Source organism: Vicugna pacos, chromosome 9, assembly GCF_048564905.1.
Source record: "Vicugna pacos chromosome 9, VicPac4, whole genome shotgun sequence".
NCBI classification, from domain to species: Eukaryota; Metazoa; Chordata; class Mammalia; order Artiodactyla; family Camelidae; genus Vicugna; species Vicugna pacos.
In genome coordinates, this window is record NC_132995.1 from 57,136,523 (window position 1) to 57,159,271 (window position 22,749).

Below are 22,749 nucleotides of genomic sequence, written 5' to 3' on the forward strand. Positions count from 1 at the left end.
CTTTGTTACATGTGTTTCAAGGGGTGCTGCTGACTTTTAGGAAGCAATAGCTCTTCAGCATCAAGTCAATGTTTTCCGGGAGCTCTTTAGGACTACGGCATTGGGCTGGGTGCGGGACTTGATGGCAGCTCCTCTTAATTAAACTGCGAACTGGCCATGACAACATTGTGGATTAAATAAAACAAAACCTTTAGGCAGTCTATTCACCCTGTAAGTTACAGGGATTTCCTCTGTTATGCTAAGATTTAAAGAACTGAGAAATAGATTCAATACCCATTCCTTACCCAGAAATACATGCAGAAGGTTTTATGTCTCCCCTCTTTCTCATAACAGTTTTAAAGAAACATCAAATAAGCAGCAAAACAAGGCGGAATAAAATCTTACAGACAATAAAACAGATACACAAATAAAGGACAAAAACCACATAATCACTGAATCTCAAGAGTCACAGAAAAAGCATCTGACAACAGCCAATAACTCTTCATGATAAAAATGCTCAATAAGTTAGGAATGAAAGAAAACTTCCTCAACTCAATATTCGGCATCTGTGAAAAACCTGTAGCTACCATGGTACTTAATCGTCAAAGATACTTAACGGGGAACATTCTCCCTAAGACGAGGAACAAGACAAGGACGTCCACTTGTGCCACTACTGTTCAACACTGTACTGGAGGTTCTATCCAGGGCAATTAGGCAAGAAAAATAAATGGAGGGTGTTCAGTAAAACTGAATGGAAGATGTAAGCCTATCTCTATTTGTAGATGACATGATCAAGACTCTTACCAAAGTGGGTACAGAGGGCACATATCTCAACATAATAAAAGCTGTTTATGACAGACCCACAGCCAGCATAGTACTCAACGGTAAAAAACTGAAAGACTTCTTACTAAAATCTGGAAAAAGACAAGGATGCCCACTCTCACCACTTCTATTCAACACAGTATTGGAAATCCTAGCCACAGCAAGCAGGCAAGAAAAAGAAAAAAAAGGGATCCAAACTGGAAGAGGAGAGGTAAAATTGTCACTATATGTGGATAACATGACACTATATATATAGAAAAGCTCCACACAAAAACTACTAGAGCTGATAAAAGAATTCAGCAAGGTAGCAGGATACAAGATTAACATACAGAAATCAGTTGCATTTTTTTACACAAACAATTAAACATCAGAAAGAAAGAGTAAAGAAACAATCCCTTTTAAAATTGCATTTAAAACAATAAAATACTTTGGAATAAATCAAATCAAGGAGGTGAAAGACTTATACATGGAGAACTACAAAACATTGATTAAGGAAATTAAAGATGACTTAAAGAACTGGAAAGATAGCCCATGCTCTTGGATTGCAAGAATTAAAATGTCCATACTGCCCAAGGCAATCTACAGATTTATTGCAATCCCTATTGAATCACCCAGGACATTTTTCACAGAACTAGAACAAATAATCCTAAAATTTGTATGGACGCACAGGAGATCCAGAATTGCCAAAGCAATATTGAAGACAAAGAACAAAGCTGGAAGAATAACCCTCCCAGACTTCAGACAACACTACAGAGCTACAGTAAACAAAACAGCATGGCACTGACACAAAAACAGACATATGGATCAGTGGGACAAAATAGAGAGCCCAGAAATAAACCCACGGACCTGCAGTCAATTAATCTTTGACAAAGGAGGCAAGAATATACAGTGGAGAAAAGACAGTCTCCAGCAAGTGTTGTTGGGAAAACTGGACAGCAGCATGTAAATCAACGAAGTTAGAACACTCCTTTATACCATACACAAAATAAACTCAAAATGGCTTCGAGAATTAAATATAAGACAAGACACTATAAATCTCCTAGAAGAAAAAATAGGCAAAACATTTTCTGACATAAATTTAGCAATATTCTCCTAAGACAGTCTACCCAGGCAATAGAAATAAAAGCAAAAGTAAACAAATGGGACCTAATTAAACTTAGAAGCTTTTGCACAGCAAAGAAAACCATAATCAAAACAAAACCACCACCTACGGGATGGGAGAAAATATTTGCAAATGATGCGACTGACAAAGGCTTAATTTCCAGGATATTTAAACAACTTATACAATTTAGTAACAACAAAAAATACACTAATCCAAAAATGGGCAGAAGACTTAAGCAAGCAATTCTCCAATGAAGACATACAAATGGCTGATAGGCACATGAAAAGATGCTTAACATCATCAACTATCAGAGAAATGCAAATAAAAACAACAATGAGGTATCACCTCACACCAGTCAGAACGGCCATGATTAAAAAGTCCACAAATGATAAATGTTGGAGAGGCTGTGGAGAAAAGGGAACCCTCCTACACTGATGGTGGAAATGTAGTTTGGTGCAGTCACTATGGAAAACAGTATGGAGATTCCTTAAAAAACTGAAAAAAAGACTTACCCTGTGATCCAGTATTCCCACTCTTGGGCTTATATCCAGAGCAAACTCTAATTCGAAAAGATATATGCACCCCAATGTTCATAGCAGCACTATATACAATATCCAAGACATGGAAACAACCTAAATGTCCATCAATCTAAATGTCCAAGGACTGGATAAAGAAGTGGTGGTATAGTCATACAATGGAATACTACTCAGCCATAAAGAAGAATAAAACTAATGCCATTTTCAGCAACATGGATGGACCTGGAGATGGTCATTCTAAGTGAAGTAAGCCAGAAACAGAAAGAAAAATACCATATGATAGCAGTCATATGTGGAATCTAAAAAAAGAAGACACTAATGAACTCATCTACAAAATAGAAATAGACTCGCAGACATAGTAAACAAACTTACGGTTACCAAGGGGGACACAGGGTGGGAAGGGATAAATTTGGGAGTTAAAGGTGTGCAAATATTAACTACTATACATAAAACTAGATAAAAAATAAATTTCTTCTGTATAGCACAGGGAACTATACTCAAAATCTTGTAATAAGTTTTAATGAAAAAGAACATGAAAACAAATACATAAAAATTAAATAAAATTCCTAAGGAATCAACAAAATAACTATTAAAACTAATAAACAAGTTCAGCAAGTTTGCAGGATACAAGTTCAATACCCAAAAAGGCAGTTGTGTTTCTATACTCTTGCAATGGATAAACTGAAAAGGAAATTAAGGAAGCAATTCATTTACAACAGCATCAAAAAGAATATAATACTTAGACACTACTGTCAGAAACTTGTAAGACTCAAATAAATGGAAAGAAATATTCATGGATTAGATAACAACATTGTTAAATGGTAATACTCTCAAAACTCATCTTCAGATTCGACCCAATCCCTATCAAAATCCTAGCTGTCTTTTCTGAAGAAATTAATGGGCTAATCCCAAAAGTCACCTGGAAATGCAAGGGACCCAGAATAGCCAAAACAATCCTGAAAAAGAACAAAGTTTTTGAAGTCACACTTCTTGACTTCAAATCTTACTACAAACATACAGCAACCAAATAATGTGGTAACGGTACAGGAACAGGCATAAAGATCAATGGAACAAAACTGAGAGTCCAGAAATAAACCCTAACATTCACAGTTAAATGATTTTTGACAAGTGTGCCAAGATAAGTCAACAGGGGAAAGAATAGACTTTTCAACAAATGCTGCTTCGACAGCTAGGTATTCACATGCAAAAGAATAAAACTGAATCCTTTCTCTGCACCACACACAAAAATTAACTCAAATTGGATCATAGCCCTAAATGTAAGAGCGAAAACTACATAACTCTTAGAAGAAACTGCAAGTGTAAATATTCACAGCCTTGGATTAGGCAGTGCTTTTTTAGATATGACACCAAAAAACACAAGCAATGAGAAGAAAAATATAGGTAAACTGGACTTCATCAAAATAAAAAACTTCAGTGCTTCAAGGGACACCATTGAGAACATAAAAAGACTACCCACACAGTGGGAGAGAATATTTTTAAATCATACATCTTATTAAGGGACTTGTATTCAGACGCTATGAAAACTTCACTAGTCAACAATAAAAAGACAAATACCTCAATTTAAAAATGGGCAAATATTTGAATAGACGTTTCTCCAGAGAAGATACACGTCTGACCGATAACTACATGAAAGACGCTCACTATCGACCGTCAGTAGGGAAATGCACATCGAAACCACGATGAACTACTACTTCGAACCCACGAGGTTAGCTATAATCAAAAAGATGGCGAATAACAGGGTGAGTGAGAAGGTGGAACGCACTGCTGGGGGGAATGCAAAGCAGTGCAGCTGCTTTGGAAAACAATTCGGCAGTTCCTCGAAGAATGAGAGATACTATATGATCCAGAACATTCCTAGATGAGAAATGAAAAGTTACATCCACACAAAACACTTATATCCTAGTGTTTATATCAGCATATTATTACTCATAATAGCCCAAAAAGTGGAAGGAATCTAAATGTCCATTAACTGATGAACAGTCACAGAAAATGCGGTCCATCTGTACAATGGAATATCATTCAGCCATAAGGAGGAAGGAAGCACTGACACAAGATATAACAGGAGGGACCGTGAAAACATTATGCGAAGTGAAAGAAGCCAGTCACCAAAGCCCACTTATATGAGCCAGAGCGTATGAAATGTCCAGAAGAGGCAAATCTAGAGAGATAGAAAGTAGACTAGTGGTTGCCTAGGGGCTAGAGGTAGAGATGGGAGTGACCGATAATGAGCACAGAGTTTGTTTTTGCAGTGATTAAAAATGTCTGGAATTAGTGGTGATGGCTGCACAATATATATCTGTGAATATATTAAAAAAAAAACACTGACAACAGTTTACACGAGTGAATTTTATGGTATGTTAACTGTATCTCAATAAAGCTGTTAGTAAAAAACAAACAAGCAGATGCAGAATGAAAGGTTTGTGTTTCTTCTGCTCTTTCCAAATCTAAGGGTTTAAATCAATATTTACTTTATATTAACCTAAAGGTTAAGAGACTGTTAGTTGCCAGAATATTATTTCACTATACACTATAAAAGGTTATAATAATACAAACTAATGTTAGTAGAAAATAACTTTCACTAAAGCCGACTTTACATTTAATATAAATGTTAATAATTAAATTCAACAAATATCTTGCATTTGTTACACTGACTCAGTGCCTGGAGTTTTACAGATGAGTATTCATTTACACATTCAGTAATCTTTAGCTGGAACCCAGGGCAGATTTAGTGAAAATATTCAATATTAAACTCACAAAGGATGATCTTTTGCTTTGATATTCTAAATAAGATTGAGGATCAAAAAATTTTAAATCATCTACCTGCTGCAACACACACACATACACAGACAGACTTGTCAGAGGAACTCACATGAGTAAGAAACATTTCCATTTGAGAATATGTACCTATGCAATTAAAAAAGGTGGATCTTTCCACCTCATGGCATAAAAACATTTACTTACCAAAGCTAAAATAGGTTCAGAATAGACATAAAAATGCTCCTGTTTTAACTAACCTTCCCGTAAATGAACACAACTCATAATTATTCTTAACAAAACAGGCTGACATATGTATCCACCCACACTACTACAGCTCTGGAATCTTGACTAATTGGAATTTTTTCCTAGTCCCAAAGCAAGGTGAGGCAGAAGGCTGGGAGCCTCGTCCCCTGTAGGGAAATACTGCTCTGGTAAGTTAGGCCAAGCACAGCACCTGCCACCTTCAGTCCTAGGGACCTCTAAGAGTAAAGCCATGGGCTGGATAAGACTTGGATCTTAGCCCTGAATCTTCCACTTTGGGCAAATCATTTCACCCCCTAGAGGTTGAGTCCCTCATCTCTTTATTTATACTTCACCATGTTCCCTAAAAGATGTGATGTAGGTGTGTTTCAGTTTATCTGTTAAAAAAAGTGAGGGTCAAAAGGAGGGGTAATATGTTCACACAAAAATTTGCATACAAATGTTCACAGCAAAGTTATTCATAATAGTCAAGAACCAGAAACACTCAGATGCCCATTAGCTGATGAATGGATAAACAAAACATGGTACATTCACACAATGGAACATTATTCAGTCATAAAAATGAAGTGCTAACAATTCTGCCTTAAATGCCACAGTACAAAAAAAGAAGAATGTGGTTTTTCTGCGTTTGATTTTTTTAAAAACAGTAACAGTGCTGGTAGCTGTGAGTTACATACGTTTATGCAGAGAGAGCGCAGTTTCCTATAGTTACAAAAAAAAAAAAGTGTCAACACTTCCCAAGTATGCTAGGATTCCTAAACTCATTTTCTAATACAGAAAATGTGATATTTACTGGCTTTTTTTTTTGCACTTCTCAAGACCGAAATGGTGTGTACATTTGATTCACATGTACTTAAAAATGTAAACTCTGCAGCTGAAAGAAAAGGTCCCCAATGTTCAGATAACTATGTTTTCTTTTTCTGACTACATATGGTGTTGATACAATCATTTATTTTATGAATGTTTTCTTTAAAGTACTGTTCTTTTTGACATTAAAGTTTTCATTGTACTACATTTTTCATATAAGACCAAATCCACTAGTGCCTTTTACAGTGTTTTTCCCTCATGGGGCCACTTAAAGAAGCGGCTATCATTTTGAATTTACACCCTGCCAAAGATAACATAGAAATTACACATATTTTCGTTCTTGTTAAAACTCTGTGAGCAACATTTAACAAGATACCATGTTAGATGGCTGGCATTCTCTGGGTACTAAATAAAAAGGCTACAATTTTCTAATGCTAAAAAAAAAAAAAAGAACGAAGTACTGATAATGTTACAACATGGATGACTCTTGAAAACATAATGCTGAAGTGAAAAAGCCAGACACGAAGGCTACATATGAGATTCGATTTATGTGAAATGTCCAGAATAGGCAAGTTTATAGAGACACAAAGTAGATGAGCGGTTGCTGGCGGATAGGCGGTTGGAGAGTTGGGGGCCGGAAGTGAAGGGTGTCAGCTAAGGGTGCAAGTTTTAATTGGATGCAATGAAAATATTCTACAGTTGATTGTGGTGATGGTCATGCATCCCCTGTGAATATACTGAACTATACATTTAAATGCGTAAATTGTACGGCATGTGAATTATATCTCAATAGAGCTGTTGGAAAAAAATGAAGCCACTGGATCAAAACCCTAGGGTCTTTTCCAGCTCAGTCAATGATTCAACAGGGTTCCCTGCTCACCTGAGGTTTGGAAGTCTATCTCAATAGGATTGGAGAGACTGGTCGCTGCTTCCCGCCACAGGCTGCCCCTGACAGGAGACCAGGCCGTCACCACGCAGCGGTACAGCCCTGCATCCGAGACCTGAGTCTGGTACATTCGGTAGCGAAATTCATCTTCCTGCACTTTCTCTAACACCACACCATCCACCCGCGACGCATCTGTCCAATTCTCCAGCTTCACCACAGAATCCTGGTCCAGGGAAATGATGTACTTGGTTTCATTGGGACTGGAGAGGTCCCCAACAGGCTTCTCAGCCGTGATGAGAACGGAGTAGCGTGGTGACTTAATATTTTTGGAAGACACTTTGCAAGTCATCTCAAATGTATTTCCTGCAGCAAAGAAAGGCTTTGGCTGCCTCGCCTTCACCACAAGCACGGAATCTGCAATGAAGCACCAGAAAGGGGTGATTTCTAACAGGATTAGCTAAATGGGTACGTATCTGAAAGCACAATGTCAAGGAAACAGGAATTTATTTGCAAACTGCCACACAATAGCATTTCAGACAATCTGGAAACCCAGAAAGAAAATCATGTGTACTAGTAAGCAGGCTGAACACCACCACGCGGGAGGAAGAGGAGCAGTCTGAAATGATTTAGTGGGAATGAGGGAGGAGGGGATCGATGGGTGGGAATTTGGTTTTAAGGATTTTCAAGTCCTTGAGAAGTTTCACCCAGAGTGAGAATTGGGGAAGCTACTGGTGCCCCCAAGGATGTGAAGGAGAACTCGCTTCTAGCGACCTGGGGGAGATGTGGCTTCAGGAGACGCTGCTTGCCTCTCCCTCCTGAGGCTCCGCCGGGTACAGGGGAAGCACCATTAGATTAACCAACCGGCTTGAAAGAGCAGAGCAAGGGAGAAATGGGTCCTCTCTCTGCTTAATCCTATGATGGTAATGTTACAGAAGAGACGATCATTCCATTGATCGAGGCATCTGCTTGTAGATCTAGTCATTTCCTCAGAGATGCTGTTTGAACGTTTTGAACAAGTGCCCATGTCTGTCCTACCTTAAGGTTTAAGGGTGTTCCTCCCTGCCTCTCTGTCAAAAAAAATAATCCCTAAGCAAATACACATTAGAATTCATCGATATTATAGTAATTCAATGTCAGGCACTTAAGAGGTACAGAAATATCTGTTGAATGGATGGGCAAAAAAATTAAGCACATCCTTTTTATCCTTTAATGAGATAATTCTAGAATCCATCCAGTTATAAAATAAAATTATGTTGGGTTTTTTGGGGAACAGCTGTTCCACCAAGCCTATCAGGAGCACACGTATGTTAGGGGGTCTCTCCGGAGTCACTGACTCCTGAGGGTCCACTGAGCCGTTCACATTCTTTCTTGGAATTCAAATTTGTGAGATTAGAAGAAATAGCCAAAGGTTAAAGAGATAAAAATAAGTCCAAAAACTAGGTCTGAAGGCAGTCTAATGTTGGAGGGTCAGGAAAATGAAGAGAAACCAACAAAGGAGGCCAAGAAGAAGAGCTACGAGGCTGGAGAGAAGCCTACAGAGGGTGGTGTCCCACAAGCCAAGGAAAAACCAAAGTATTTCCAAGAAGAGGAAATGATCACCAGTGTTAAGTCCTGCTAAATCAAGCAAGATGACTAACAACTGGGTTTTGTCATATGTCCATCTCTAGTAATTATAACATGAGCAGTGGTGTGGGAAGGGTGGGGAGCCAGGTTAGAGTAGATTAGAGAGAACAGGAGGAGAAAAACCAGAGACACTGAGTACAGACAAATCAAATCCTTTGGCCGTCAAAGGAGAAAAACAGAAATGGTGGACAAAGAGAGAGGGGACCAGAAAGATGGAGGGGGAAGTGAGATCAAGATTAGTTCAGCTTTAAAAAAAAAACCAACAAAACACAACAAGAGGTCTAACAGCACGTTAATAGGCCAACGGGAAACTGGGAGTGAGCTAGAAAGATGGGAGTGTGTTCAGAGGACAGGCTGCTTGGAGCTGAGGATGGAGGGCTCTCAGTTATCAGAAGTGAGATGTCTAATGTAGGGTGTGAGCTTGGGAGAGAATAACCCAAAGTGGACAAAGGTCATGATGACTAGAGAGGAGGGCACGGGTGGAGAATGATTAGGGTTCTCAACCTTGGATGCACACGAGAACCATCCTGGGAGCATCTAAAAATTCCAGTGCCCAGACTGCACATAACCTCAGGCCAATTAAGACAGACTCTGGTGGGACTCCAGCATCAGTATTTTTTTAAAGCCTCTTGCATGATTCCAATATGCAGCCAATGTGACCCCATGCTGACACAGTGGAGCCAGCAAGAGAGGAGGAGTGCTGGAGAGAGTGGTTGGGAAGCTAGAGTGAGCATCTTTACACACTCTGAGAGTGAGGAGGACCCAGGAGTCGACAGGTGACAGTAATGGAAGGAGGTGGAAGGATCCGATGACAGGAGAAGATGTGTTCAGGAAGGAGGGAAAGGGGTCTGGAGGCCACAGTGGGGGACCAGGCGGGCACCTGCCCCATCCGGGCCCAGTGTGGGAAGAAAACACCACCACCTTGAAAGGCTGCAGGGGCAGTAGTGTCTTTGAGGAGAGCAAGGTTGGCCATGCTCACTGTGAGAAAAAGAAAGGAGCATTCAGAGATGAGGTCAGGAAATGGGAGATTCTGCTAAATTCTAGAGGGCCCATTGTGGCGTTTGGGGATATCAGAGGGGGGGCAGTGAGGCACCAGAAATGTGGAGAGGGCTGTATGGTGCTTCGCCCTGGGGGCACGGAGGAGGACCGAGGGGGCCCGGGCTTCCTGGGCTGATGGATTAGATCAGGGATAAAACACCTGACAAGGCTGACGTCCCAAGGCAGACAGCGCTCTGAGCGTTCAGATGGAGATGCATCAGAGAAACTGTCTACCTTAAGTTCTTGTCAGCTCTCCCGAGAAACAACCTCTCTGAATGGGTGACTGGCCACTCAGAGTAAGATGCCCACTCACTCTGGGGCAACTCTGGTGCCTGGACATACCCCCAAAGGCCTGTGCAAAGTTTGGCCTAAGATCACCCAGCTGAGCCACAGTGTCGACAGCTTACCCCAGGCAGGCTGTGCACTCCCACCAGGTGACCTTCTACCATCGGCCAAGCCCCAGCCCTCTCGTTAGGACTTACCTTCTCAGCGTCATCATTGCTAAGGGGCTGGTTCATGCTGTGGATGAGAAACAGTCACTCGAGCGTGTATTCCTTGGACTCTGAGCATAAAGGGAAACCCGCAGGGTGACCGTGCATCTGAAAGTGTACCGTGGGATGACTTAAGTCAAAGCCAAACAACGTTTATAAACAAGAATAAAGCGTCTACCTTCTGATGCCCAAAATATGTTGACCGGTTTGGAGAAGACATCCTTGCTCTTCACCCAGCTGTCGTTACGCTGTTTGGTCCAGGCAGACACAACACAGTAATAACTGCCCCTGTCTTCCTCTGTAGTCCTTTGGATTCGGAAATTGAACGTGTCTGTACGTTCCTTAGAAAAAATGAAGTCTCCGTCCTGGGCCCGTTGCTTGCTCCTCTCTCCGTACTTCAGCGTCCAGTCCCCGTTCATGACTGCCAGGAGCTCGCTGGCCACCACCTCATCACTGCGCCGGTTCATCCGGTAATACCAGGACACCGTGAAACGGACGCTCGCCTCCACGTTCTTCATGTCCACTATCCAGCATTCCAGCGCTGTGAGATCGTCTGAAAACTCAGCGACCTTAGAAGCATTCAGGTGCACCTGATACTCTGGTTCTGAACAAGAGAGAGGGGCCAGGATTTAAAGAAAAAGAAAAAAATTAGAGCCACATACCAGGAATTAGCAGGAGGGATGAGACAAACACCACTCCTGTCCTGACAAGTGAACGCCCGCCTGCTGACTGCAGCGGCAGGGAAAGGTCTTTGCGTGGCCCGGGGAGGGTCCTGTAAGAGCGCGTTATTGCAGAACTTGTGAACGCTGCCCCCACCATGCCCCTCAAGATCACCCTGCCAGGCCAGAAGCCAAATGTTCCCAATGAGAGTCTTGATCTGTCAGGTTGGGGTCAGCTGTCAGTTTCCCCAGGAGGTTGGAAGCTTCTAAGAAGAATCTCTTAAGAAGCTTGGTGTCCATGCGCTACTAAGATTTTCTCTGGCCTGCCAGGCAGTGCCCAGAGACTCCAAAGCACCAGTGGGGCAGCACTGGAAAACCCCACCCTGGAGCACACGCTAGCACTGGCCAGTCAGCCAGCCGTGGCTCGGGTTTCCGCCATCTGGGGGCGGGGGCCCCAAACGCAAGGCCCCCGGGTCACCATCTCCCCCATGTATTCTCACCCTCAAACTCCCCAAATGATGCTCTTTTCGCTAACACATGGAACTCTCATTCAGTTCCACTGGCCTTGAAGACCGCTCACCGTGGTCCTGGCTGGAGTAAAGCCCACTCACTATGACCACCCTGCTTCCCGCCAGGCACAAACTCTGATGGGGCGGGAGGTGGGTGAGGAGTCCATGCTCTCCCAGAATCCTCACTGCCACCGTCACAGTTCTGTTACTTTTCACTTGTATAAAAAAGCCCTGTATCGATTCAATCCATTCCTGCAACTCCACATTTCAAGGCCTCCCTCCACCCTTGCCCAGGAACTGGCATGGGGACACCTTCGCGGCTTCCTTCCCCCCATCGCCACCCCTTCCACATGCCACACCTCATGATTGGAAGTTCTCTGGTCACCAGTCTGGCATCACCGTGGTGACTGGTTTGCAGTGGCCTCTCCTCTTAACAGCCCTGCAAACTCGCATTCATTCTTCACTGTCACCTCCTCGGTGTCCCCTTCCTGGGCACCCAGAGTGTGACACCCTTCCTCTCTTTCCCAGAAACCGTGTAGGTGCTTTTGCGTTGCAGTCATGCCACTCTGTTATTACTCCTTGCTTAAAGGAGTCCCCAAGCTTCAAATATGCAGCCTTGCATGCAGTAGTCACTCAATAAACGTCTGCTGCCTTGGTGCTAACAATGTTTAGAAAAGGTTACATTTTTCCCTGGTAGCATTTTGCCTGCTAGGGGACAAATAATTCTACCTGACCACAGAACTCCCCATTTGCCAACACTATATTCACATCACCTGCATCAAACAGTTCAGTTTTACTTAATGTTGCTTTTATTCATGACTCACACAAACTATAAACTGCTGAGGTCAAGCAACTGTACTTTCGTGATTTACACTTCTGATGAAACGTGTAACATCATGACTTCCCCAAGAATGATTCAGTGGCCAGGAAACGGAAAGAACTCAAAATCCTAACTCCCTCAAATGTCATCTTCACAAGGATTTAACTGCACACAAGGCTGGACCCTGTGCTGTACAAAGTTACACCTGCCCAGCTCTGCCTGCCCAGGGGAGCGTGCCCTCAGTGACGTGGGCGCTGTAGAGAAAGACGCTAGAGCGTTGTCAGCCACCTCGTTTCACAGGGGAAGCTGCACAGCTGGGGAGTCTCCTGCCTCTGGGCCGAGTGTGAACACACACACCGCCTCTCCAGCAACTGCAGTGGAACAAACACTGAAACGTATTTATATCCTCATGTGTAGAAGCCAAGTTACCCCCCATCCAGGGTCTCAGCCCCTTCCCTCATGTCAGATTTTGGCATAGCAAGAGGGGTACAGACAAGGACAAGCACGTCTATTTCACGTGGAAAGGACAGACTTGAACCGCTGTGTGTACACAAAATCACCCCCGCTCTGTCCAGTCAGGACCAGCCGGGGTCACGACAACATCGAGTCCTCACGAAGCAGCAGCAGCCGGCTCCACTCCGAGTACAACTCGAACACCCTCCACATGTGTCACCACGATAACCTGACCAATAGACTGTGAGGCAGCAAAGAGCAGTGGTGAGGAGCCAGGGGTGTGTCTGAAAGCCAGACTGTGTCTGAATCCTGGCTCTGCCATTACCTGCTGTGTGATCCTGGGCCAATTACTTAACCTCTCTGGTGTCTCATCTGTAAAAATGGGGAGAACGACAGCAACTACCTCCCTCATAATATTATTGTGAGGATTAACAGTTAAAATATGTGCGGAAGCGCTTAGACTGGGGCCTGGTACGTGTGCATGTATGAATGAATGTATGCACGGGTGTGTGTACGCATGTGCATGTATGTGTGTGTGTGTTGGCAGACGTGGGTGGGAGTGAGATGAATAGGGTTGCGAACGTGCTTATCTTGAGATGCCATGAGAGACCAAGTCAAGAAGCCTAGAACACAGCCCGGTGCCAGTGTTTGAGCCTGAGTCTAAGGACAGGTTGGGGCCAAAGAAGGGAGTGGACACCCCCCCCCACATACCCACACACCCCCCGCCCAACACACACAGCTAAAACCTCACTCCAAATGAGCCAAATCAGCTCCTCCTTCTCTAACTTTCCAACCAGGGCTCCTGTCACCACACTCCCATCCCTCATTCCCCCAGGCTCCGCTCATGAAAGCCACCCCATCTCCGACTCTCCACTCAGATGGTTCCTGAGGCCCCAACTCTACCTCCTCAGGGTCTCTTCCCATTCTGCGACCCCAGGCCTCACACACAGCAGGTGCGTGAACACCTCACAACCACCCTCCTCATCCTGGCCCTCTGCCTCCAGCCAGGACTATTATAACGACCTTCCAACCCGCCTCCGGGCTCACACCACCACAAAGTCATCTGCTCAAGAAGACTCCCATAGCTTTTCCTCTTGCCTACCGAGCTAAGAACACACTCCCCAGCCTGGCATTCAAGGGTCTGCATCGTGTGAGTCTAACCCCTTTGTCCAGCCCCACTGCCTGCTGCCTTCTTGTGTACAATCTAGACTCCACTCTGATAGCACCTGTCACCATCCCCTTGTCACTTCCTCTGCCTTCTTCCCAATGTTGTCTGTGCCTCAGCTCCTGGGACACCTGCTCAATAGGGTGCTGAGTAAATGCCTGAATAGATTCTCCAGTTCTACCCCCTCCTCTACCCCCGGATGGATCTGTTTAAATTTATGTATCCAAATTTAGAAAAGGGAGAGCAGGGGGAGGTTACAGCATGTGTGCATCTAGTTATAGGAATTCCAGCTTGACACAGGAGGAAAATGTCTTCATTGCCTGGTCGGTCTTCTCGTTCTCTGTTAAAACTAAATGTTAGGCCCCTCAAAGGAGGATCTTAAAATAAAGACAAACAAGTGGATTCTCAGTGATCTAAAGGATCCACCAGCCTTGGAGGTCGAATGGGACTTAACACTCCTAGAAAAGATATGATTCCAATACGCCAGAATGGTAGACGTGTGCGTGCTTCTTATTTCTTTTTTGTTTTGATGCATGTGTGGAAATCTTCCTTTATTGCTGTTTCACGATTTAAAAAATTGTTGGCAGCGACTGGGCCTGTTCCTCAAGGTCCATTGTGCACAGACGTCTCCCAGGTCGCCTTTCCTTAACAGAGGAGGCCTCCTTTGAACTCAGCAGCCTGTCCCACCTCTGCTTCTCATTCAGCAAACGTTCACAGAGACCCGACCGCCCGCCAGGCTCCCTGCTCTCAAAGGATTTTACTTGAACACTGCCTTGAACTTTAGTTACAGATCTGTCTGTCTTATGGACCTTGTACAGGGCTCTTTGCAGGGGCAGGGACAGCCTGCTTTCTTCATCTGCATGTGCTGTGCGTGCAGTGCCTTGTACATGAAAGACATTAACACACTTGCTGAATTGGACTAAATTTAATATTTTGCATTAAAAAATGCTCATTTTCGGTACTAGCATTCCACTACTGATTACTGCTATATTCTGCTTGATCTCATCAAGAAATCAGCTAAGAACGCAATGGTGGTTATGTTTAAAAAATGCTTATCAGTTAAAGATGCATACTAAAGTATTTAATGGCAAAATTACATGATGTCTGGGATATGTTTTAAATTCTTCCAGAAGTGGGGAAGGGTATACAGCTCAGTGGTAGAGCGCATGCTTAGCACACATGAGGTCCTGGGTTCAATCCTCAGTACCTCTGTTAAAAAAAAAAGGAAAGAAAGAAAGAAACCTAATTACCTCCTCTCCCCTCCAAATTCTTCCAGAGGGAAAAGGGTGGAGGGAAAAGTGGGAAAAAAAGAGAGAGGGACACTGGTGTGCGTGTGCCTGTGCGTGTGTGTGTCTACCTAGGCAAGGGAAGAGAGATGAAATATGATCAGCAAAATATTGACAACTGAAGCTGGTGGGTTTTCCTACAAAAACAAACAACCCACCCACGCTGTAAGCCCTTTCACAGAACACTGAGGTTGGGCTAAGGCACCACATCCCTAACATTCCGAGAAACAAGGATCTGCTCCCCAGTCTGGCTCCCAGGGCGCCCTGCTCACACACCTGCCACCTCCTGGAGCTGCGGCCTCCCCCAACGCGAGCCTCACCCCCACCCTCACTCCCACCGAGAAAAGACGTTTATTTTCGGGTATGGGTCATTAAACTCCTTTGTTATAACTTTCAAGACAATGAAAGTGCTCAGGATCGTTGGCTAATTTGTGAAAGCAGGTATTTTGTGCCTACCGTGTGCAGGGATATGAACTGGGGGTTTCAGGTTACTTCCTTCTTTCAGTCTCACAACCATTCTACAGGGAAGGCGCAATGATACTAATAACTGGCTTTTACAGAGGGCTTCCTGCAGGCCGGGGACCATGCTACGCACTTGCCTTGCATTCTCGCTGAATCTTCAGAACAGCCTGATGAGACAGGTACTGTTTTCAGGCACATTTCCTAAACGGGAAAAACAGAAACAAAACCGAAGCCCAAAGGAGGTAAGTTCAAAGACGGAGCCTTGCACGGTGTGTGGGAGCAGAATTAAAGGAGCGGCCTGGCTCCCACTAGGGCCAAACTGCACAACCTCATTACATACCCAGTCCTTAATGCTTTCTCAAAACTGGCTCCATCCTAGAAGACAAGGGCGATGATAACAGCTGAGACACCAGTCCTGAACTGTACAGCAGGGCCACGTTCTAACACCCCCTGTGAAGCTTAGTTAACATGGTGGAGCTAATCAGACAGACAGGCTGCAGGCACAAGTGAGGAGAAACGGGGGGAAGAACGCCCTTGTTTCTGCTGAGGCCGAGTTTATTCTCTGGAATTGGGCAGGTGCTTTAGAGGCAGTTGAGCAAGTTGACTAATTACCAAAGAGTTGCCACTATTATCGTTTGTATGTAACAATTAAATATCCTCTAACATTTAAACAGGGAAGGCTGTAGATAAGGAGCTGTTATTTTGGGGGGCACTTTACCCCACTTAGTAGAGCCATTAATGAGTCTGTATTCAGCATGAGTGATTTCAGAGCAATGAAGACAACATGATTTGAATGGAACACTCATGCCGCACACCTAAAGTGACATTCATGCCGGTTTTTCTTTATTCACCCTCATTCACTTAGCCTAGGGGAGGAGGAGAACGTTGTCAGAGTTGGGGGCAGAGGCAAGAAACAGGCTAGGTGTGGTCAGCGCCGCCCCTCCTCCTTGGACACATGCACCCTGGTTCTCCATGTCCGAAAACACCCCTATGCTTATTTGGTTAAGAACTTGGTGGGGAAGAACATGTTCCATATGGATTCTCCCCTCAAAACACCGATAAATCACCATGGCCACCATGAAAATGCGTAGAGCACTTAAATGCCAGGCACTGCGCTAAGGACTTTATATGCATTATCCCACCAAGCCAAGAAAACCAAAGCCCAGAAACCTTAAGTGACACACCCAAGATAACATGCTTAGACAGTGGTGGAGCTTCTGCCTTCAGAGATAACCTGGGACAGACAGTTGCCAGTAAAATTCTGCATATCTAAATCTCACCTTCTATAGATGGCAAAGAGCTCGGAAGTCTCTACCAAGCACTTAGCAGATTAACAGCTCCTTTTAAAGAAAAATAATTACCTTCCTCGCTGGCACACTGCTGGAAGTGGGGACGGTCCTCTAGTGGGGAAGAATGCAAATCAGGTTCTTAAGCCTGAATAGCAGAATTCAGCTCTGCCTCCTCCTGCCCTTGTATCTGAAGCCTGTAGAACCCTCTCCAATTAACACCAACAGAAGTCTGGGACTTCGGGCGGAGAGCTCAACCGTGAACCGATTAGTATCCAACTCTTGCCAAGGGCTCATTTAAGACATCTGATAGCAGAGAGAGATGGCTTAATATGCAGATTAACCAGCCACTCCTCCAGATTCTCTACAGTTTTAGCCATATACTAAATTTGATCAACACAAAGCAACTTTTGTCCTCCATAGTAACTCAGCTTCTTACAAAACCTCCTTCACACACTTAAGATTTATGCCCTCAGTTTTTTTAGGAAGTGGATATAAGAAACATCCATTTAAACAATCACTTAGAGCCTTTTGTAAAAGAACAGTTGAAAGCACTGTCCATTATGTTATCCAGTGCCCCTTAAATAAAAAAGCACACGCTAAATTCAGTGCCAAGAAAAAGTTTGTCTCTCTTTTGTTTGTTTTCCTTTACCAGAAAAGAACTGTATAATCACATCTCTTTTTGCCTCGACTCTTCAAAACTTCAGAGACAAATTCAGTGCTCAAATGCAGTAACTAATTCATCCCAACCATCTTGCAATATCTATTCTTTGATTTTTTTCTTTTTACCCCTTTTGATCTTGATTTTATTTTTATGTCTCCTGCTTTAAATTGGGCTTCATTTTGCAAGCCAACTTAAGTCTTCTTTTTCCCTTCAAAAGTAGGACATACATCCTAAGTAAACGAGGCTTTTTCTTACCCTCTGAAAAAATCATAGTCCTCCCGGCTACTTACTACAAGTCCTCTTGGACCTGACAGACCCATTCACATCACTGCCCGATCTGTCTGGTTTACACGATGGAACATGAGAAGATTCCAGTCAGTTTTAACCCCTCATCTACTCAGTGCACCAACCCCAAGCAAACAAGGACAAGAACAACTTAGCTTTTAGTTTCAGGAGTGCAGCTGATTCCCAAAGCCGAAACTGTCTTCCACAGAAGATGACAATACTTAGGAAAGACTCCACTTAAGATGAAAATACTTGGGACAGACTTGACCCAGGGCCATAACACTCCCTAAGCCAAGCTAAACATTTCTTTTGAAATAAAAGAAACAAGCACTAACCACTGCGTAGATTCTATCTTCCAAAGATGACTGCAGTAAGGTTTCCCATCCCACATGCCCTTATGCAATGTGACCTTGCGACTCTCCCACTAAGAGATGGGGTCTCTATCCCTACCCCCTTGAACTTGGACAGACTCTGTGACGGCTCTGACCAATGGAAAACAGCAGACGTGCACTGTGCCAGTCCTAAGGATAGCTTTAACTGGCAGGGTGCTTCCACATCCTGTATCTTGGCAGTCAGCCACCAGGTAAGAAGCATGACTGTTCTGAGAAGATAGCGTTGTGAGAAGCCCAAGCCACGTGGTGAGGGCCTGGATGAGATGCCATGTGGGGACAGGGAGAGATGCTCTGGAACATGGTGGCACGTGCATGAGAAAGCCATCTGGAAGGGGATCCCCAGCCCTAGCTGTCCCAGCTGTCACCATGTGCAATGGAGATGAACTCCGCTGAGTCCCTCCCTAATTCCTGACCCTCAGAATTGTAAGCAAAATGAAGATCAGCAGTTTTCAGATGGGGATTGGGACAGTATCTCATTCACAATGTTGTTGTGGGGATCAAGTATTTAATGCATTAAAGCCCTTGGCCCAGTCCCAGGCACTCAGTAAGTGTTCAATAAACGACAGTTACTATTTCTAATCTGTCAAGTAGCAAAACTGAGCGTTTTGTGTAATACCTGCATAGAGAACCAGCTTTCTCAAGAGCTCTTTTGTGACAACATCCCACAGTCACACAACATAAGAGGACCTATATAAATAGAGTACTTGGCAGGTCACCTGTCCTCCTGTCACCTCTCAGTTACCTCCAGGAAGATCCTGGAGAAAGGTCCACTGCTGTACTTGTGCCCGACTTGCCACCTGACAAGTGTCCAAGGAGCTATAATGCTGTGAGTCATAGAGACAGGGATGGAGGAGTGATTTAAGAGGAAGAAAGCAGCAAAAAAAAAAAAAAAAAAAAAAAAAAAACCAAAAAACCCAAAAAACAAAAAACCACTTACACTCCTGGTAGGTTTCCATGTGCAAATATCTCTGAATATTCTGAGTTGAGCATTATTGCTTTCTTTGCAATTCTTCTTTTCCTATGCACATATTTCAACACTAGCCATGTGTTGGTGCTGGCTTATCTACCCATCCAGTCAATGTTTAGTGAGTGCCCATTCCATGCAAAGAACTGGGAGAGATGCGGGATCTGGGGACTTAGATCAGCCAGGGGAAAGCACACTGATGGCTTTCATGACAACAGTGCTGGATTCTGAGGATAATAACTGAGCCTTTTCCCTCAATTTAGTCTCTTGATTTCTTTCCACTCTCCGGAGAACAGCCACCAACAAATCCCTCCCAGCTAAAAGAGCCCACTCCCTCCCAGAGCTCCCCTTCTGTTTCCTGACAGTCCCTGCATCTCCCCCGGGGTACGCTGGGATCAATGCATGAGTACTTCAAAGAGGCCCTCAAATTGGAGTGCAGGCAGCACTTTTAAAAAAAAAAAAAAAAAACCAAAAAAAAAAAAAAACCTCTTGAGCTGTGATTCTAAGTTGGCGGGGGAGGGGTGCCGAGAGTCAGGGCTGGGATCTGACAGCCCCGCACAATGCACAGAGGATCAGGGCTATGAGACACATTCAGCTCCAGAGATGAAAACTCTTCTTTTGGTGCTGACAACATCTGTTTTATTTTGAAGGTTGCTAAGGAGAGTTCTAGCTGGGCTAACATTGTTCCAGTTCAGTGCTTCACAGTGAGTCTCTCACACGGGGTTCAGAGGACCGGAATAAAAGCTCGCCAGGTAAATCCTGCTCCTTTCACTCTGCAGATATCAAAGAATCACTTTGCTACCAGGGATGACTAACACCCTGCCTAGTCTCGCTCTGAATTGGACGTACTCTCGGCTTATTCTCTTATTACTCTTCTCCTCCCTGCCCCCTCTGTCCCCACTTGCCAACTCCCCATCTTGGCCAAATAAAGGCTTATTAGGGAGAAACAGACAGTGAATGTGCCGCTAACCCGCGAGATTTCAATGCAGAGACAAGAGCTGAGCGTGAGGTGGGGCTCACGGCGGGAGGACGTTCAGCATCACACGAAGGAGGAAATGATTTCCTAACCTTTAAAGATCTGTTTTACTCCTAACAGAGCAATGCCAAATGTCAAATGCCTTCATGTGGGCTCAGAACACTCAGCAGACAGTAGAAATGAAGCTGAAAACAAGGAAGAGGTTGACCAGCAATCCCGTCTCCATCTTTGCCATAACGGACGTGGGAAGCCAAGTTCTCTCCACTCCACTGGGCCCCATCCTGTCTAAGTTTACTTGCGATTAATTACAAGATGGTAACAAAATTAAGAAAACTCAGCCCAGGAAGGCAAGCATTCAAGAAAATAAGAGATAGGGAAGATGGGAATGTAAAAAAAAAAATACAATGACCTTCACATATATGACAAGTTGCTATAACACGGGTGGCAATGTAGTCAACAGTTGAGGGCCACTTTGCTCTGCCCCTGGGAATCATATACGGGGAGAGAGCCCACCAGAAGAGCGAGGGAAGCAGGAAGGCCCCTACGTTTAATGGATATCTGTAAAAAAAAAATTAAAAAAAAATCATTTTGGGACTCCAGGACATTGAGTGAAGAAACAAGTTTCATGAACTGGAGGGGTTCTTTTTCTTCACTGGGCTTTAGGAAAGCACCAGCTCCTGCCAGACAGTCCCCAGGAGTCTAGGAAAAGGAAAGGAAGAATGGCAGTGTTCTCCCTCCAACAAAGATCCTTCAAACAGCCATTCAGCAGGGCCCCTGACCCTGCAAATCTCGACAACAAAAGGAAACTATATCCTCTCAAATGAGGGTATTGAGACAACTGAGGCCACATTATCTAAATGTTTCCCTTGCCTGCCAGATTCTATTTCAGCCAGTTTTGTTTCACCTCCTCAGCTTGGGATCTATCCAGGTGACAGTATGCTTCTCCTGTTATCAAGAACCCCAAATACTGCAAAACACACAGCACCCTGACTCCTCTCCATATCCCAGAGGAGGGATTAAGCTGGAGAGATTAAGAGCCATCCTCCAAACCACTCACCTAGCCAGGTCACGGCCACACCAGCTGGGGCCGACATGGCTTCTGCCACCTTGTGCCAGCTCCTGTTGTGCCCAGGTGTCCAGAGTGCCACGTGGCAGAAATAGTAGCCAGCATTTTCTTTGCTAACATCTCGAACCAGTAAATGGAAGGAGCGTGCGTCCCCGTGACTCAAGGCAACGTGAGGAGAGCTGTGCACCAGGGAATCACGGTCCAGCCGAGCCAACACGCGGGGGCCGGGCAAGGTGCTGTCCGGGGTCCTGCTGAAGTACCATGCCACCTCGGGGCGAACGTCATCCACTCGGTCTGTTGTGATGTTGCAGGCCAGGTCCAGCTCCTTTCCTTCAGCCACAGATACATTCCTGGCCACAGCGGCTCGGAGAACTGGAACGTTAAAAACACGGACACGGAGATAATCTGGATTACGTTTGCCCCTTCCACTCCATCCCCTTAGATCATCTCCTTCTGCCTTCTTATTTATGACATTCAAGTTAGAAGGCTTTGTACAGTTTTAAGTGCTTGAGATATTCACTGAATGAATTAGTGAAACATACCATATTTCTTTTTACGTCATAAAAATAATAATTGCAGCAAACATATATATATATGCTTGCTATATGCCAGGCACTGTTTTGAGTGGTTTATAAATTTAATCTTCAAAACAACCCTACAAACTCACAAAGAAAACAAACTTATGGTTACCAAAGGGGAAAAAGGGAGAGGAATAAAATCAGGAATTTGGGATTAATAGATATATACTACTATACATAAAATAGATAAACAACAAGGAACCCACTGTGTAGCACAGGGAACTATATTCAATATCTTGTAATAACCTGTAATGGAAAAGAATCTGAAAAAAATATATATATGAAACTGAATCTCTATGCTGTATACTTGAAGTACTAGAAATCAACTATACTTCAATTAAAAATGATAAATTTGAATTAAAAAACCCTACGAGGTAGTACCATTATTATCTCTATTTTACTGATAAGGAAACTGAAGTCCAGAGAAGTTAAGGAGCTTGCCCAAGGTCAAGGTCACACAGCTAATATGTGGCAGAGCTAGGATTCAAATCCCAGCTGTCTGCCTTCAGGGACTCTGCTCCTAAGTGTTACACTATCATCTCATACACTACCATTTGAAAACAAGTCTGCTGAACGTCACAAAACTAAAATCATCCTTTCTCCATATGCATGATAGGACTTGGGTGAGTTTCAGAGAAAAGACGGCTCAGCTCTGACCAGTACATATTGTCAGCTGGGGGCTAAGAGCTGGAGGGTAGGAAGTGAGGAACCATCTTCTGGGTAAAAGAGGAAGGCGGGAACCCTAGAGAAGGACTGGGAAAGTGAAACCAGACAATATGCTTAATGAGCCAAGTCTTCAAAATGCAATGCCCTCAGAGCATCATTTATTCCATTCGACAAACCCACCTTAATTAAAGCCAA

General features: G+C 44.0%; 1 protein-coding gene across 1 annotated transcript in view; it reads right to left on the bottom strand.

Annotated features, from left to right (window-relative positions):
- Positions 1-22,749, bottom strand: part of PTGFRN (prostaglandin F2 receptor inhibitor) — a 69,749-nt gene that overhangs the window by 10,901 nt on the left and 36,099 nt on the right. Inside the window, exons 4-6 of the mRNA XM_072967930.1 lie at positions 21,302-21,682; positions 10,502-10,927; positions 7,166-7,585 (exon numbers count right to left, since the gene is read on the bottom strand). Of these exons, the coding sequence (XP_072824031.1) occupies positions 7,166-7,585; positions 10,502-10,927; positions 21,302-21,682 (1,227 nt within the window). The remainder of the gene's footprint in view (positions 1-7,165; positions 7,586-10,501; positions 10,928-21,301; positions 21,683-22,749) is intronic.